The following is an 18,243-nucleotide window of genomic DNA, read 5'->3' as shown; positions in this document are numbered from 1 at the left end:
GATTTGTATGGGGAAAATATGGGAACCTTTCTGTTGTCTTTTGCATGATTGGATAATATCCTATGTAAGAGGTAAATTAATGGATGATAAGGGGAGGAAATATCCATGAAAGTCGATATGCATTATCTGACCCTGTCTCCATAGTGTTACACCTCTTTTTTTTTGGTGAAAGATTCTACCACAGAAAGTCAGTGTCTCTTTTATACTTTTAGTAATTTTATATTTATATATAGTAATGATTTTAAGTTTTATTTTTGACACTATTATTTACTTTATTATTTACTTACATTTTTAGTATCATTTTATAATAATTTGATTTGTAATATTGTTATTTATATTTTTATCATGTGAGTTGTGAAGCGTTGTGATGGTACCCCTAAACGACGGTATAGAAAAAAATTGTCAAATAAATAAATAAATAAATAAAACCTTTTTTTTTTTTACATTCAAGTCATGTATCAGGTTTATGAGAGATTTCATATTATTGTTTACAATAAACTAATAGTGATTAAACTTTGATTCAAGTCCCAAGTTTCAGCATTAGACTCCAATGAACAATAGGAAAGCAACATCAGCATATTTAATAAGCTGGGATAGCTGCTTTATTTGTCATTACTGCCTAATTCTTACTGTCTAGTCTTGTGCATTTTTGTCTTTGGGATTCTTGTCCAGAGCTCATCTCACCACACTGCCTTTACCCTCCTTTCCTTCTCTTTTGATTTCTCTTTCCAAAGACTTATTTCTACAGGTCTAGCTCCCATCTATTTTTCTATCAAAAGGATAAGACTGGGACAGGAAGAGTTGGAGGCACTAGCTTTCATGATGAGTGCTACCATAAGTAGCAGACACGAGCAATGCATGAATTCATTATGGGATTGGGTAGACATTCTGGCAAATATAAAAGATTCTTCCACTTTCAGCATGTCACTATGTCAATGTGGACACCATAATCTTAAATATGGCAGCATTTCCAGGATGAAAAGATTCAGTGAGACCTAAGATTATTGAAAGTTTTTGATGAGGATCTTATCTTTCATTGGACCTTCACTAATGGTTTCGTAAATGTTCAGAAAGTCAGTTTATGCATGTAAACATATTTTGACCTGTGTGAAACATCTAAAAAGTGGCCATGTTAATGTACCCCATGAGAAAAATCATTTTTATTGTATTTTGTCTTCAGTTAAGATAATGGTGGGATATCGAGTGTAGATCCTAAGGAAACAAAATCAGATCTGTAAAATGTCCCACACACATGGTTTCCGAAGCATGACCAAGAGTGACTAACATACATAGAAACATAGAAACATAGAAACATAGAAACATAGACCAAGAGTGACTAACATACATAGAAACATAGAAACATAGAAACATAGAAACATACAAGTATAGCCAATTATATATAGAAGAAGACTATAAATTGTTAAATTTCTTCACAAGTAAAATAAAATACAAAAGAAAAACAGTAATTTCTGTTGCGACCGTTGCTGCCCGACGGCTTCACTCCGCCTACCTTTCCTTTTCTGCGACTCCTCCTGCTCTTGATGGATGCCTGGCTGCCGCGGTGTCTGTCTGCCATCCTCTCCGGTGTCCCCGGACTGGCTTGGGCGCTGCCTCCAGTCATGCTCTCCAGGTACCTTAGGGCGAGCGCACCGCACGGCCCTCATTCTTATTTCCTCATTGGCGCGTTCCTCAGGGGCGTCCCCCTGTGATGACATCATGCTGCCCGGATATTTAAGCCTACAGTTTATTGCTAGCCGTTGAGTAAGCAAGGGGATTTCTTACGGATGGGATTCGCTCTCCATACCCAGCTACTCTGCCTTCCAACTTCCATTGGACACTTTCTATTAATGAGGTACCCGCTCCTCGGGGGCCTCTTTTGCTTCTTTCAGGTCGCTGTCAGGTAACTGGTACTCGGCTCCTCGAGGGCCCATGTTCCCTGACCCGCTGCCTGCATCTATCTCCTCTTCTACTTGGAAAAATTCACTACAGAGACCATCAGTGAGTACTACTACCATCCACTCCTCAGAGCTGTCTCCCTGGAACCAGGTATTCGCTCCTCGAGGGCCTGCCTCCGTTCCAGCGCCAGTGCTATCTCTTACGTGGAACCGCTGTGCGAGTACTTTGCCAACAAGTCTCTCTACCTCCAGGGATCTGGTACTCGCTCCTCGAGGGCCAGCTCTCCCTATCTCGGGGCTTCTCCATACTTGGGACTCTGTGAATGTTATATTGTACTCACTTTCTCAGTTCTCTCCACTACAGCACTGCTACCGGAGGAACCACTGTTCCAGCGCCCTGGGGAATACTAGCTCAGCTGGGCTACATCTTCTACTCACTACTGCCACCTCTGGTGGCTTCTCAAACTGTCTAAATAAAGAACTATCTGTATTTGTGTGTCCAGAGCTGAGCCTGACCTATGGCCCCTCACGGGACTTCCCCCCCCCATGGGCGAGGTCAGCTGACACAGTGTCCAAGGGTCCACTCAAACCTCACTAACTATAACAATTTCTTAGTCGGTGGCCAACCAGTTTTGTTTAGAGAATCTACTGTTTGTGAGCAGGAATCCTTGATGCTATATCTTGAAACACTGCATGTTTTTAAGTTGTATTTTACATTCCTTTAAGTTTCACTTCACTATAGCAAGTGCTTTAAGGTCCTATTTGATTAAAAAAGAAAACGTCATCAATCTGATAAGGAGATACTTAGCATCTGCCTGCATGATATGGCACCAAAATAAGTGAAGCAAGAGGATCAGGAATGAAAGCCCCAAAGATAAAAGGAAAAAAAAAAATCTGTTCAATGGATAAAAGGGAAGGAGCACAACCAAAAGGAGAGAAGGGGCAGTAACTAGCTCTACAGATGCTAAGTGCAGGAGAACTGCCAACAGATAGCAGGAGATGGTGTTTTCCAAACATTATAAGAGGAGAGAGTCATTTAAAATGATGACTAACTAGAACAAGGTGTGCACGCAATGGAAGAAAGAGCAGCAGCCTGCTCTAGGGGACTGATGCGGGTTCAAAGAGTGAGAGGGTCAAGATGTTACTCAATGTATGCCCAGGAAATCAGAAGGGGAGGGAGCAGGGCCAGAGGATCTTGGCTGAAAGGAGGAGTGAAGCACTTGCAAAGGATGAGTAAGGAGAGATGTGCTGTGCACAGCTGGCAGTCACTAGACCTATTTAAATTTCAATCCTGAAGACATAGATTAAAAATAATTGAATGAAAAGGAGAAAATCCATGTCGCTTACCTTAAATTGACCAATTTCCTTACAAATTGATACAATAAGTAAATCCTGATTGTTACTTTCCACAAGTCTGTTAAAGTCTGCTCCAGGCATTGTAATTAATTTTTTCACAAGTGATGTCTGATGCTTAATGATACCCTTTCTTTAATTAAATAATTCTCCACTCACCATCCAGGTTGCTAGGAGCATCTCCTGATCCCTGGAGGCTGTCTAATCCAGATTCTAACTCTTTGTCTCCTTTAGTGACAGAAGAGCTGGCTAGTCCAAAGTCATATTTGCTTATTCTAGGAACTTCAGTGTTCTGCTCTTCTTTTCCAGATGCGTCTACCAAAGGATAACCAATACATTCAAAGCCACTGTGAAAGGCAAACACATTACACTGCTTGTGATGAGGTTCTAAAATACTAACAGAAGACAGGATATTCTAAAATGGCATGTAAAGCTGATAGAATCAAATGTAACGGAGTGCAAATATTATTCATAGAATAATAGTGATATAATATAAAGTATTTTAAGAGGGCTGCAAAACACCTTGCATAAACTGACAGCAGCACAAATAACTCAAAATATGAGAAGAGTTGTTAGATTTTCTTTTTTAAATAACTTGACAATTTCTGTCTTCCAAGCTGTAAAAGCACCTCTAATTTGGAAAGTAATACGAACAATAGTATAATACATAGTATAAATAATAACTGTACCACTCAGCTTTAGAGCCTGAAAGAGTAACCTTTGATGACATCAACTATGGAACAGTTTGCTCCCTGATAGCATTGTAAGAGGTCAGCTTTAATACAAAGATAGGAGTAGCCAGCTGCCAGTTTTAACATTGGCATTACATTGGGTTTTAAAGTTAGTGTGGTCATGGTAGTCCAGGCCGTGCTCTGCCTACCTTCCCTGTCCTAACCACCTCAAAACGAAAGGGCCAGTCAGCATGGAGAAACTCCTCACTCCACCGAAAGATGCAGACTGGAGGATTGGCCTAGTGGTTAGAGCAGAGAAGCCAGGGTTCAAATCCCACTTCAGCTACAAAAAACTTATATTGTGAGACAGGAAGTACTTGCATGTAATCTGCTTTGAAGTACCTAAAAAGCAAAATATAAATCAATCAACAAAATACTTACTATGGTCCTTCCTTGCCCCCTCCAACAATGCCCACCTTTAAACACTAATGCAAGTTACTCCATAATTAGAAATATCTTGCCTAGCACTCCCCACAAGAAGGTTTACTTTAATTACATGCATCATGTTATCTGGTTATGATGACCCTGGTTTTGTAAATGGAGTTACCTCACCTCACTGTTCCTCACAAAACACAGCTGAATGGTTTGATTTTACACATCAGATGATCTGTACTACAAAGCTGCAATTACATACAAGAAATGGTTGCCCTTCTAACCACAATCTTTTAGAAACAGATTGCAATTTTAAGGGAAATCATAGGCCCCTTGAAAGATTCGGCCCTGGCGTAATTATTGTTTATGATACAGTGGCATGAGTTTTAGTAAATAGATGTATCCATACAGGTGAAGCGGACAGACACAATATGATGGCACATCTAGTCTGCCCAAATCTCCTTTGTAGTGCCATGCCCCAGACCCCATGAACTCTGGCTTTCCTCTCGCTTCTTTGCAATGAAGGATCCTCTGTACTTATCCCAGGTTTTTCAATTCCATTACCATTTTTATCTCCACCACCTTCACTGGGAGGCCATTCCATTCATCCATTTTATGAAGATAAAAATAATTGTTTGCAGAAGATTGTGGAGTTGAGTTTGAGGCTGCTAAGAGCAATGCGGATTTGATATGGTGTTAAAAAAGTGAACTAAGGAAAGGGCAAAGGACTATGACTTATGGGTACTGTAGTCTTCACTCTAGGACTGCCATTTAAGGAACAGCAAAGACAGAAAGGAAAGGAAGAGAGTGTGAGTCATGAACAGCTTTACCCAATGTAAAATGCTGTGACAGGGAGTAGCGAGGGAAGCGAAAGCTAAGAATCCCAGACCTCATAGTTATTTATAAATTGCTAACTGTCTTCCCATATCCCTTCTCCCTTTTGCCTCCAACTATTGTTCACCGCCGTTGTCTTGACTTTCTTACATCTCAAGCCATTCTTGATCCATTCCAGTCTGGTTTTCGCCCTCTACATTCAACTGAAACAGCCCTTGCCAAAGTTTCCAATGACCAAAAAGGTCTTTAGCCTGTCCTTATCCTTTTTGACCCATTTGCTGCTTTTGATCACTACCTACTCCTTGATACTCTTGTCCTCGCTTGGATTTCGGGACTCTATCCTGTCTTGGTTCTCTTCTTACCTCTCCCATTGTACTTTTAGCATTTCATCTGGTGGTTTCTCCTCTACTGCTATTCCACTGTCAACTGGGGTGCCTCAAGGCTCCATCCTGGGCCCTCTTCTCTTCTCACTATATACTAATTCCCTTGGTGCTCTGATTTCCTCTCATGGCTTTTAATACCATTTCTATACTGATGACTCACAGATCTTCCTTTGTACACCAGAAATCCAATCCCGGAGCCTGTTTGATATTGCTGCCTAGATGTCCCTCCACCACCGTAAACTCAACATGGCCAAGACGGAGCTCCTTATCTTTCCCACCAAGCCCACCTCTCCTCTTCCTCCTTTCTCTGTTTCTGTGGATAACATAGTTGTCATCCCAGTCCCACCAGCCCGTAACGTGGGAGTCCTCTTCGACTCCTCTCTCTCTCTCTTTTTCTATGAATATTCAAAACACTGCTAAAACATGTCGTTTCTTTCTTTATAACATCGCCAAAATCTGTCCTTTCCTTTCTGAACACACTACCAGAACCCTTATCCACTCTATCATCTCCTCCTGCTTAGACTATTGCAGCCTGCTCCTCACAGGTCTCCCGGCAAGTCATCTCTCTCCCTGCAATCTGTCCTAAATTCAGCTGCGTGACTTATCTTTCACCAGAGTCACTATGCTCACATAACCCCTCTTCTGAAGTCTCTGCATTGGCTCTCTTTCCGTTCCTGCATACAGTTCAAGCTCCTCTTTCTCACCTACAAATGCCTTCACTCTGCAGCACCTCACTACATCGCCTCTCTTATCTCTCTCTACATCCCTCCTCGTGCACTCTGCTTGCTGGATAAGTTACTCCTATCTGTGCCCTTCTCTTCTATTGCCAATTCCCGACTCTGTGCTTGGAATAGTCTTCCTGAACTGGTGCACCATGCTCCCTCTCTTGCCATGTTTAAATCCTATCAAAAGACTCACATTTTTTAAACTGCTTTTAAATCTTATGCCTGATTGCTTTTAGTCTTGATAAATAACTTCCTCTTCTTTTTAACCATTGTCTCACTTTATGAAGTACCCCAAGTCTCTTGTCCTGTATGTTTGTCCTTTTAGATTGTAAGCTCTACTGAGAAGGGACTGTCTTTCTGTATGTTTGTATAGCGCTATGTATGTCGTGTAGAGCTATAGAAATGTTAAGTAGTAGTAAATTAGTATTCAGTTGCTATATCCCACCCAGAAATAAGGCTTATCATTTAAGACAGTCCTTTACTTAACAAAACCTGTACATATGCTATCCCAGAGCCTAACATTTAGCACGATAAAGCTTTTCCTTATACTTCAGAACAAATTATGCAATGAAATGAATGATGGGACTGGGCACTTACAAAGGGGTTTTGACTGGTTTCTCATCAAGGTCTTCTAATAATTCCAAAAATGTAGGACTGGAATTAGCTGGCACATTTTTGATTCCAGCCCAAATCTTCAAGACTCGACCATTCTCACCTTTCCCATTAAAAAAAAAAAAAGAAAGAAAGAATTAAACTATAATAATTTGATAGTAAATAACTCAAGCATTGTGAGAATATCCTGGAGTATATTCTCCCACTGAATTTGAATAAGTTGGATGACTCTCTTAAGTTTGGAGATAGCAGCATATGATGGAACCAACAAAGAAAGCTGCCAAACGATCTATGTGGGAAAGCATTCTGAATAAAAGATGCAACTTTACCATGACAAATATTCTGCTTATAGATAATCTTGTAGGTTTAAAGCAAACAAAGAAATAAAAAAAAGTCAAACAAGTTGTAGGTGATATACTGAAGTTCCCTTTTATATTAGTCTATTTATGACTAGCTTTTAAGAACTACAGAAAACAAATTGTCATCTTTTCTGAAATATTTTTCCTAACCTAGCAGTTATTTAAAAAACAGACTTATTCCATGTAGCCTTGACTTGAACAGATGTGCTTTTAAATGGAAGATCAGAAAAAGAAAAGTTAACTTGGAGGCCTATTTACTAAGCTCCAAAACCACAAACACGCAAGATATTCACCTATTTCACAGCTCAATGGCCAACAAATCTGGCGCAAGGCAAGTAAAGCAGAATAATGTGGCTTGCGGTAAACTTTGCAACCCATGTTCTAGCTTCAAAAAGTGTAGCTGACTCCTCCCTCCTGGGGTACTGCCAGGCTAAAATGCCTGGTGAGGCTCTCTGGAGAGGTTCTTGATGACTCAGCCCCTGTCTAATTCCCGGCCCCACAGTTTAAAAAATTGGCTATTAAGCCTCCCTCCCTACCTGTAAACTCCTCTTCCTTGTGAAATCATCCACCAGGAGCTGCCTCCAGCTTGCCTCAATCAGCAATAAAGATAAGGGGCCAGGAGGAATTTCTTCTTCTTGTTGTCCCATAGTTGCTGTAATACAAAATCCTGCAGTTTGCCTTTGGCCTGCAGTTCAACCTATGCCAATTCACATTTAGCAACTGCAGGGCAGAAGCAACCTCCTGCCCCATTTCTTCCTTGCTAATTATAGGGGGGGGGGAGGATTATTGGGATAATTTTACAAGGGCACGAGGTTTGAGGTCAGCTTTTTAAAAAATGTATTAGGAGTCTGGGAGTGAGGGAGGGAAAGGGAAAGGTGAAGACCAGACCTTTTGCTTTAACCACCATCAGCCTCCAGGGAATTTCAATAAGGGGCGGGGGTACTTGGACTTCTTATCGAGCATTGTGGCCCTGGGTACTTGCCAGGTTCTTATGGCCTGGATTGGCCACTGTTGGAAACAGGATGCTGGGCTTGATTGACCCTTGGTCTCACCCAGTATGGCATGTTCTTGTGTTCTTATGTTTATCTTGGAAGCTCTGGGATTTTGGTGACCCAGCGTCATGTGTTGCTGTGGCCAGGAATGTCTGCTTTACCCAGCTGCAGCAATGCGAGGACAATTTTATTTATTTATTAAAAGTATTTCTATTCCACCTATAAAACAAAATTTTGCTAGGTGGCTATAAAAACAATTCCCACAAGATTTACCAGACTGGGGTACTTGTGCGTTGCAGTTTAGTAAATCCTGCAGGAAATCACAGAATGTGCTAATTGTACCACAGGTTACTTGTAAAGCAGCCCTCTTTGTCACAAGATATTATGCTCAATAATTCCTTCTTTACCTTCCAGCTGACATTGAGCCAGTGCTGGAATCCTGGCTCCAGGAACCTTCATGTGCAAATATCCAAGCAGTTTTCTTCTTAACAGGCCCATCCTCTTCCTGGTGCTGAGGCAGGGCACCTTGCAACAGACTCTAAATCCAATCACCAAGATGATGGCAGCTCCCTTTCTCCCAGGCCTAATGCTCCCTCCGCAACATCCCCAGCCAACCTAGAGAACACTCCAGGACTGAAAGTGGAGATGCACTGAGCCTACTGTACTGTGTCAGCCAGCCCCCTCCCCCTCTTCATGAATTTAACAAGCAGTTTCATCCAGAACCAAAAAAAGGGCACTACTTTCTGGGATACATGCGTGCATCTGTGGATCCATTTAAAAAAAAAAAAAAAAAAAAAGCTATATTTGGAGGGGGAGGGGGAACTACACACAGGGCTAGCTCTCTCAACCCTTTTTCCTTTCAGAAAGACAATTAATAAAAATAAATAGCTAGGCAGTACACTGCTGAAGGATAACATCAGGGGTAAGGAGGGACAATGGGAGTGACTCCCCCTCTTTCTCTTCGTACTGGAATAGCTTTCATTGCATTGACTTTTCTGGAGGAATGGAACATTAAAGCAAGAGGGAGAATACCATAGTCAAAAGTTTATACAAATATGTTTGAACCAAACAATGAAGGGTAGAGCTCCCTTGCCTTTGTTGTGAGGTCAAAAGCTAGGGGATTCTTTGCCAAAATCTAGGAAAGTCCCATTTACATGGAATGGCTGTGCCGTGGTACTTGAATATAAATCTCCTGCATTTTGCTGGAGCCTCCAGCCATTGCAGCACTCTGATGCTACCTTTTTGTACAGCACCTGAGGGTCCTTCTAAGCTTCCAACAGCAGGAGTAGATGGCCCCTTGGCAGACTCATGGATTTTTCTCCACTATCTTATATTTCAGAGGTGACTCTTTAGATTTGAAGACAGGGTTCATTAACATAGCATACAACATCTTACAGGCACTTTCTCTGTAAGAAGCCCGTGTGCTTATCTGGCTGCTTCTCATTCTTTCCGCGAACGCATATAGCAGGAGCAGATACTCTGATTCAAACAATGATTCATACAGAAAAATAGCACTTTTACAGGGCATTTATCAGCACAAGGGTGGAGTTTTGACAAGTACGTATTTATAAGCAGAAATACAAATTATGTAGTTAGAAAAGCACCCATGTCTGCCAATACAATAATGTATCACATGATGAACTGATGGAAATAACATGAATTTCTGTTTAACAAAACATGAGATTCCCTAATTCTGTTACTTCAGCCAAATCCAGCTGTCACAAGGCACAGTCTCTATACTCATGGAACCAATATGACAAATGTTCCGCGTCCCCAAAACTCAGCACATTTTTAAAAAAAATACAGTAAATTTTAAAACTGAATGAAAAAAATGCAGAAAAATGGTAAAAGTAGTGACAAACAACATCTGGGAAACCACAATTACCTTGTGAAACAATTTACTGAAATGAAAACATTCATTCACTGCATATGGATATTCGACTTCTTAACCAGTATCAAAAGCATTAGCATACCAGGCTTAACACCCTATAAGTCTTTTCCTAGTGACATAAGTGGAAGCTGAACCCAAATTCAATGGATATCCACATTTTTTATGAACTAGCTTGTAAATTAAATCCTCAGTGGCAAGTACTGGAGGTAAATGATATATTCTCTCATTTGCTCCTAATTTTCATGCATGACAGCATATATGCAGACTTCACCCAGCTAAATTCCAACTTCTGGCGTATAGATAGCTGATGTCTTCCACTGGAAATCTGGAGAAAGCTTTAAAGCATTAGGAGAGATTTTTCCCATTGCTGGAGAATGGCAGTCAAGCTGTACAAATGTGCACCATCCCTCACAGAAAACACAAGTATACGTCAAATTAAAAGAGAAAAATAGTCTGCAAATGGGCCGTTGCACAAGGCTCTAACATCTAATCTGACAACAAAAATATTTACATTGTTGTAATTTGAAATGTAATTGCATTTCTGCATTATTAAATGAATAACTTTAAGATACACACTATAAAAACAGGAGCCCTAAAAAGACTCCAGGAACCTTGAAAACAAAATCCAGGGGAGAGCAAGATGCCGCTTAACTGTTCAAATGTTGCCAAGGAAGTTTACAGCAAATGCTATGTAATGAGAGTCTTTATATTGCCTGCTAAATGAGCACTACTAGGCACTACTGGCCATGTTGCCTTATAATCATAAGCATTGTCAAGTAAGTGTAAAACAGTGATAAAGCAGGCTAAGAGAGAATTTGAAATAAAGTTGGCCATAGAGGCATAGAGGCAAAAACTCATAATAAAAACTATATATGAAGCAAGAAACCTGTGAGGGAGTCGGTTGGACCCTTAGATGACCAAGAGTTAAAGGCACTCTTATGGAAGATAAGGCCATTGCAGAAAGACTAAATTAATTCTTTGCTTCTGTGTTTATTAATGAGGGGAGATACTGGTTCCGGAGATGGTTTTCAAGGCTGATGAGAGTCAGATAAACTGTGAACCTGGAAGATGTAGTAGGCCAGATTGACAGACTGAAGAGTAGCAAATCACCTGGATGAGATGGTATACACCCCAGGGTTCTGAAGGAACTAAAAAAAGAGATTTAGATCTATTAGTTAAAATTTGTAACTTATATTTAAAATCATCCATTGACCCTGAAGACTGGAGGGTGGACAATGTAACCCCAATATTTAAAAAAGGTTCCTGGGCCGATCCAGGAAACTATAGGCTAATGAACCTATCTTCAGTGCTGGGAAAAACAATGGAAATTATTCTAAAGATCAAAATCACAAAGCATATAGAAAGGCATGGTTTAATGGGACACAGTCAGCATGGATTTACCCAAGGGAAGTCTTGCCTCATGAATCTGCTTCATTTTTTTGAAGGGGTTAATAAACATGTGGATAAAGGTGAACCAGTAGATGTAGTGTATTTGGATTTTCAGAAGGAGTTTGACAAAGTCCCACATGAGAGGCTTCTAAGAAAATGAAAAAGTCATGGGATAGGAGGCGATGTTCTTTCGTGGATTACAAACTGGTTAAAAGACAGAAAACAGAGTAGGATTAAATGGTCAATTTTCATAGTGGAAAAGGATAAACAGTGGAGTGCCTCAGAGATCTGTACTTGTACCAGTGCTTTTCAATATATTTATAAATGATCTGGAAAGGAATACGAGTGAGGTAATTAAATATGCATGAGTCAAAATTATTCAGAATAGTTAAATCACAAGCGTATTTTGATAAATTGCAGGAGGACTTTGCAGACTGGAAGATTGGACTTCCAAATGGCAGATGAAATTTAACATGGACAAGAGCAAAATGATGCATATAGGGAAAAATAACCCATGCTGTATTACACAATGGGGCAGATTTTCAAAGGCTACGCACGTAACCTGAGAAAATCTACCCCTGCACGCGCCAAGACAATTTTGCATAGGCTCGGCACGCGCAAGCCAAGGGACGCAAGTATGTCCGGGGGCTTCGAAAAAGGGGCAGGAAGGGGGCAGGTCCGGGGGCAGGGTCAAATCCCCCGGCACAGCGGCCTGTGCAAGTTACACCTGCCTCGGGCAGGGGGTGGCCGAAAAAAAGTTCCCTCCGAGGCCGCTCCAATTTTGGAGCGGCCTCGGAGGGAACGGGGAAAGCCATTGGGGCTCCCCTCGGGCTCGGCGCGTGCAAGGTGCACAAGTGTGCACCCCCTTGCGCGTGCTGACCCCGAATTTTATAACATGCGCGTGGCAGCATGCGCATGTTATAAAATCGGGCGTAGATTTGTTTGCGCCGGATTGCGCAAAGAAATCTATGCCCGCGCATAAGATTTAAAATCTGGCCCAATGTTAGGTTCCATATTAGGAGCTACCACCCAGGAAAGAGATCTAGGCATCATAGTGGATAACACATTGAAATTGTCGGCTCAGTGTGCTGCGGCAGTCAAAAAAGCAAACAGAATGTTGGGAATTATTAGGAAGAGAATAGTTAATAAAACGGAAAATGTCATAATGCCTCTGTATCACTCCATGGTGAGACCGCACCTTGAATACTGTGTACAATTCTGGTCGCCGCATCTCAAAAAAGACATAATTGCGATGGAGAAGGTACAGAGAAGGGCAACCAAAATGATAAAGGGGATGGAACAGCTCCCCTATGAAGAAAGGCTAAAGAGGTTAGGACTTTTCAGCTTGGAGAAGACACGACTGAGGGGGGATATGATAGAGGTGTTTAAAATCATGAGAGGTCTAGAACGGGTAGATGTGAATCGGTTATTTACTCTTTTGGATAATAGAAGGACTAGGGGGCATTCCATGAAGTTAGCATGGGGCACATTTAAAACTTATCGGAGAAAATCATTTTTCACTCAATGCACAATTAAGCTCTGGAATTTGTTGCCAGAGGATGTGGTTAGAGCAGTTAGTGTAGCTGGGTTCGAAAAAGGTTTGGATAATTTCTTGGAGAAGTCCATTAACTGCTATTTATCAAGTTGACTAAAGGCCGGATTTTAAAACCCCAGCACACATAAATCCCAGGCCTTTCATGTGCTGGGCCAATTTTCAAACCGGCCCGGCCATGCATGTAAACCACAGGACGCGTGTAAAGTGTCAGGGCCTCAAAAAGGGGGTGGTCCGGGACAGCCCATTCCTCACTGTCCCAGAGCCTCGCATGCCGACCAGCTGCCGGCACGCACAAGTTACTTCAGAGCCCGACCTGAAGTAACTTGCAAATTAAAAGGTAGAAAAATTTAAAAATGGGTTTTAGAGGGTGGGGAGGAGAGGAGAAGGGGAAGGGAGGTTAGGGTAGGGGGTAGGAAAGTTCCCTCCCACTGGTGCGCGCATGTTATAAAATTGCGCACACACATGGACATCTGTGCATATTTTTTAAAAATCTACCCCTTAGGGAATAGCCACCGCTATTAATTGCATCAGTAGCATGGGATCTTCTTGGTGTTTGGGTAATTGCCAGGTTCTTGTGGCCTGGTTTGGCCTCTGTTGGAAACAGGATGCTGGGCTTGATGGACCCTTGGTCTGACCCAGGAGGGCAATTTCTGATGTTCTTAAGATTCATATGCCAGAATGTTTTTTGTTTTGGTTTTAATTTTTGTTGCAAATAAAATCACAAACTTATCTTATTTCTGAAATTTCTAGGAATCTACAGCCGGACTTGGTGTAAATGTATTGAAGTCCTTGAGTCCTGAAGCATGGAAGAAGTGCTCACTGGTTTCTGAGAGTCCTTGATGCTATGTACTCCAAAACACTTAAAATCAATGGGTAGTCCTGTTTTGCAGACAGTTTGCAAAAGGATTTTGCTCTTTTTCCTACTTCTACAAGCTGTCCTTGTAAAGTGCTGAGGATTCTGACTTAAGGAATGTTCACAGTCGGACTGTGCAGGCACAGAACAGGAGCAGCAAGCTGGAGGTCTGTCATAAAATACAGATTCTTGGTGAGGGAAGACTGAGGTGATAATGTTCTGTGAATGCATCCAACAAAGTTCATGTCTTTGCAAGGTTGCTAGCCATCACTATTCCATTGCTTGTCGGAATACTCTTCCAAAGCTTACCCTACAATCACAATTGCGCACACAAACCAAACTGACATATCTCTCTTGGATATGGACTTGCTTAGTGTGATGCTGTCAAATGAACAAAAAGCAGAATGCACATTCTAATGGGCTTTGTCAACTCCAGACAGAAAAAACAGGACACTTATAAATTAAGATTATGAAGTAAAGCTGCTCCAGGCTTTGAAACAGAGCAAAGGAGTAACGTTGGCATGACAACTGCCTGATTTAGTTGGCACTTCAGTACTACAAGAAAGTGCTCTGGAGAATTTTAAAAACGTCTTCCCGATACCAAACAGTTTTATGGAGGGATAGTCTCCCGTTTCCTTCTTTAAAGCCCTGCATACAGAATGCTCAGGCAGAATGGGGAAGCCTTGCCAGGCCCAAGGCTAGAGGGACATCTGAGGAGACCATCCTCGGCACCACTCATCGTGGCACCGTAGCAACCCCTGCCTTCCCTCCTTCCCCAGGATCAAGTACATTCCCCTCCAAGATGCCCGATTCCAGTCAGCCTGTTCAAACAAGAGTCCAGCATTGCGGCCCAAGCTGCAGGGTCAGAAACTGTACAGGGTGCTGCACACCTGTATGCTGAACATAAATCTCTCTCACGTATATTCATTGAGCACCAGTCTTCCAGGGCTGGGTTCAGAACCACTGATCTAGAGAATAGGAACTTGGGAAAGATCTTAGTTATTGGATATTTAGCCATTATCAGAGAGTACTAAACTTAGTAACACACTGAGTGTGCCATGCGATGGGAGTAGGTACTCCTGAGTGATAGAATGCCCTGTATCAAAGATGTAAAAAAAAAAATAAAAATAAATTCAAACTCATTCCTTTGTATCATGTTCTAGATAAGTTGGCTTTAATATCCAACTGATATCTTTATCTGCTGAAGTAAGACTGCAGAAGGAGACTTCAGTGTATGTGTAGTGCCTGTTCATTAGGGAATATTTACAAAGCAACATTAAACAGCCTCAGCTGGCATCCTTCCATCTTTAACATCTGGAAGAAACACACTGTTTTAAAAATTGAGACATAACAGTAAAAGAGGACCCAGGCTAAATTATAGCTGCTTTTAGAAGATAGACACCTGTATAATACGAAGAACTTTTAATTAAAAAGTTACTTCCACAGTAAAAATGTAGAAGTTGCACAGGGCTTAAGAAATAAATGAATTTAAATGTAAAAATGTTTTTGCACCGTGTTGCCTTTTTGGGAAATGGGATCCTTGTTTACGCTTTCCAGCATCATGCTTGTCCTGTTAGATAGCATGAAAGGCTACAGACAAATCTAAGTCAATATTTTGATGTTTTTCTGGCTGTGCAAATTCCTGAGTCAACTTCCATTTGCCAGATTGCTCCTTCCACATTCGGGTTAACAACTCTTCCAAATAACACACACACACTGGGTATTCCTATCTTTCTTTTACAGATACTGATTTTCCTTTCCTTTTTTCATCCTTTATCTGCTATTTCTACTCTTTCTTCCTGTCTTGCTGTTATGGCTACTTGGATACATTCTCATTTTGGGGCACCCACCATCCCTTAAAAACCCCCCAAACTACTCTATTTTCCAGCATCTTCTCATATTCCTGGTCTTCCCTCCAATCTCCTCTCTGCTAAAAGTCTCAGTGTCTTTATTGACCTCTCCCCATATTTCCAGCTCTCTACTCCCAATTTTACAGTTTCCATAAAATGTGTTCCTCCCTTCCTTTTGAAGTCTGCCTGTTTCTCCCATTACAACTTCTTCAGAAACACTGCTGCAGGCCTACTCTTTCGCCTCCCATGCCATTCTCATGTGCAACATTATCTCTGTTTAATATTATGTCATATTTAACCTTCTGATTTTCAGCTATGTAGTATTAAGAGTCAACATTTTGTATTATATTAACTCAATACATCTGTCACTAGCTAGTCACAGATGTATTAAGTTAGTCCAATTACCTTTTTCTACATTTTCAAGTTGACTAACATGGCAACCACAACAGCATACATCCCAGACTTTGAATCTGTTTTGGCCTCCACAACTTCCATTGGACGCCTGTTCTTTATGTCAACACCTTCTCTATGAAGAAATACTTCCTAACGTTACTACTCAGTCTACCCACTTTTTTCACTGGAAAATGCTTCTTGTGCACGTTTTATACCTTTGAGGTATTTGAATCTCTATCATATCCCCCCTTACCATTATCTCTTCTAGGATACACATTAACAGGTACATTTTAAAAGGAGCATGCGTGCACCCATAAATGCGCAAATTGGGCACACGAGCAAAGATACGCTTCATTTTATATCATGTGTGCAAGTACACATGTATCATTTAAAATATTCCTGCCATGCATATCTGTGCAGTTACCATGGGGGGGGGGGGAGGAGGGAGAGAGAGGCAGTCTGACACTCTATATATCTCCCACTCTAAGAGGGGCACTTTCAACTCAGGGTAGGTTTTGGGGGAGGGGCGGTGTTACAAGGTCTAAAGACCCTTGCATCCTAGGCAGACCAAATGTAACACTCCCCCCCCCCCAAAAAAAAACCCACCCTGAGTTTTGCACAACTGTTAAGAAAAATGTATATTTTGTAAACCGTTATGATGGCTCTACCGAATGACAGTCTATAAAACTCAACAAATAAAGAAATAAATAAAATAAAAGTGCCCCTCTTACAATGGGAGATATATAGAATGTCTCTCTTGCTCCCGTTTCTGCTTCCTTACTCTTGATGTGCGCACAGGGTATGTATGCGGGTACTTCCCGGCTTCTTAAAATTCGTGTTGCTCGCGCGTGGCCCACATACGCATGTATGGGGCTGATTTTGCGTGAGCAATGCTTTTAAAATCTACCTGTAAGTGTTTACATTTCATTTCAGAGGTCTTATGTTACAGACTCTGAACATTTTGAAAGCCTTCTCTAGTAAGTTTTTATTCTGGCAATGGGCCTGATTTATTAAGTTTCCTTCCATTTCCCACAAACACAGAATGGGAAAAAAAAGCCTTTGTATATCACACTCTATATCCTCTTAGAGAAACAACCTCCAAAACCGAACATAATGCTCAGATGAGGACTCACCAATAACCTATATAGTAGTATTATCATTTCTTTTTTCTTATGGGTAATACATTCCCTAGGCATTCCAACATTCCTCTGGCTGCCCCCATTGCCTTGTCACATGTTTGCTGTGCATCAGTGCCTCATCCCTTTCATGATACCTACACTTTGTTCATATTAAATCTTTGTTGTCATCATTTATTTCCAAACATTTGATATTCTGCTTTTTTCCAGACTGGACTCAAGGCGGATTAGAATAAAATTTGAATGGAACAGTTTCTAGAGCTTGAAAAGCAGAATCAGAGCTACTTAATTTAACTTAACACACCTTAAAGGACAAACATTGAACAGTACCAGAACTAAATTAATTAAATTTAACACACAGTAAAAAGGTCATTACCAGAACCAGAAACATAATAATAACTATGTAGTTTCCAAGGCACGTGCTCAAGGGTGGCAGAACTTAGATAATTTAACAAAGAAAACTGAGAAAGTAATATCTTTGAATTAGAATCAGAGTCTAGAATACTGGTTCTGTTTGTCCTCCCTGGTAAGTGCTCATGGGATGTGAGACATGGATCAAGAAGATCTATGGAATCCATAGTCCTCAATGATGGCTCTCCAAGGAGAAGGTGGACTAACATGGCAACCACAATTTTCTGTTCAGTCTTAGTTGACAAATTCTTGATCACGTCACAACACCTTATTTTCTCTACTCCATCTGTTACAGATTTTTGTATCATTTGCAAAAATGCAAAGTTTTTCTAGCAACCCTTGCGCAATTTCATTTTTAGAAATATTGAACAGAATTGGAACCCATCCTAATCCCTAAGCTATCTTATTGATAATGCTCATTTCCATGGTATCAGCTTCATTAACCGTTACCCTCTGTTGCATATTATTCAACCAGTTTGAAACCTATTTTACTACATTGGCTCCGCCTT

The 18,243-nt window shown here is 41.0% G+C and overlaps 1 protein-coding gene across 2 annotated transcripts in view; it reads right to left on the bottom strand.

The window, feature by feature from the left end:
• Window positions 1–18,243, bottom strand: part of MORN1 (MORN repeat containing 1) — a 147,276-nt gene that overhangs the window by 98,662 nt on the left and 30,371 nt on the right. For both annotated transcript variants that reach the window (XM_029578832.1, XM_029578831.1), the window contains exons 9-10: window positions 6,891–7,008; window positions 3,408–3,595 (exon numbers count right to left, since the gene is read on the bottom strand). In XM_029578832.1, coding sequence (XP_029434692.1) covers window positions 3,408–3,595; window positions 6,891–7,008 — 306 coding nt within the window. The remainder of the gene's footprint in view (window positions 1–3,407; window positions 3,596–6,890; window positions 7,009–18,243) is intronic.

The sequence above is a fragment of the Rhinatrema bivittatum genome, chromosome 15 (genome assembly GCF_901001135.1).
Source record: "Rhinatrema bivittatum chromosome 15, aRhiBiv1.1, whole genome shotgun sequence".
Classification (NCBI taxonomy): domain Eukaryota; kingdom Metazoa; phylum Chordata; class Amphibia; order Gymnophiona; family Rhinatrematidae; genus Rhinatrema; species Rhinatrema bivittatum.
The sequence above is the reverse complement of the archived record's forward strand: the minus strand, read 5'-3'. Positions and strand labels throughout refer to the sequence as shown.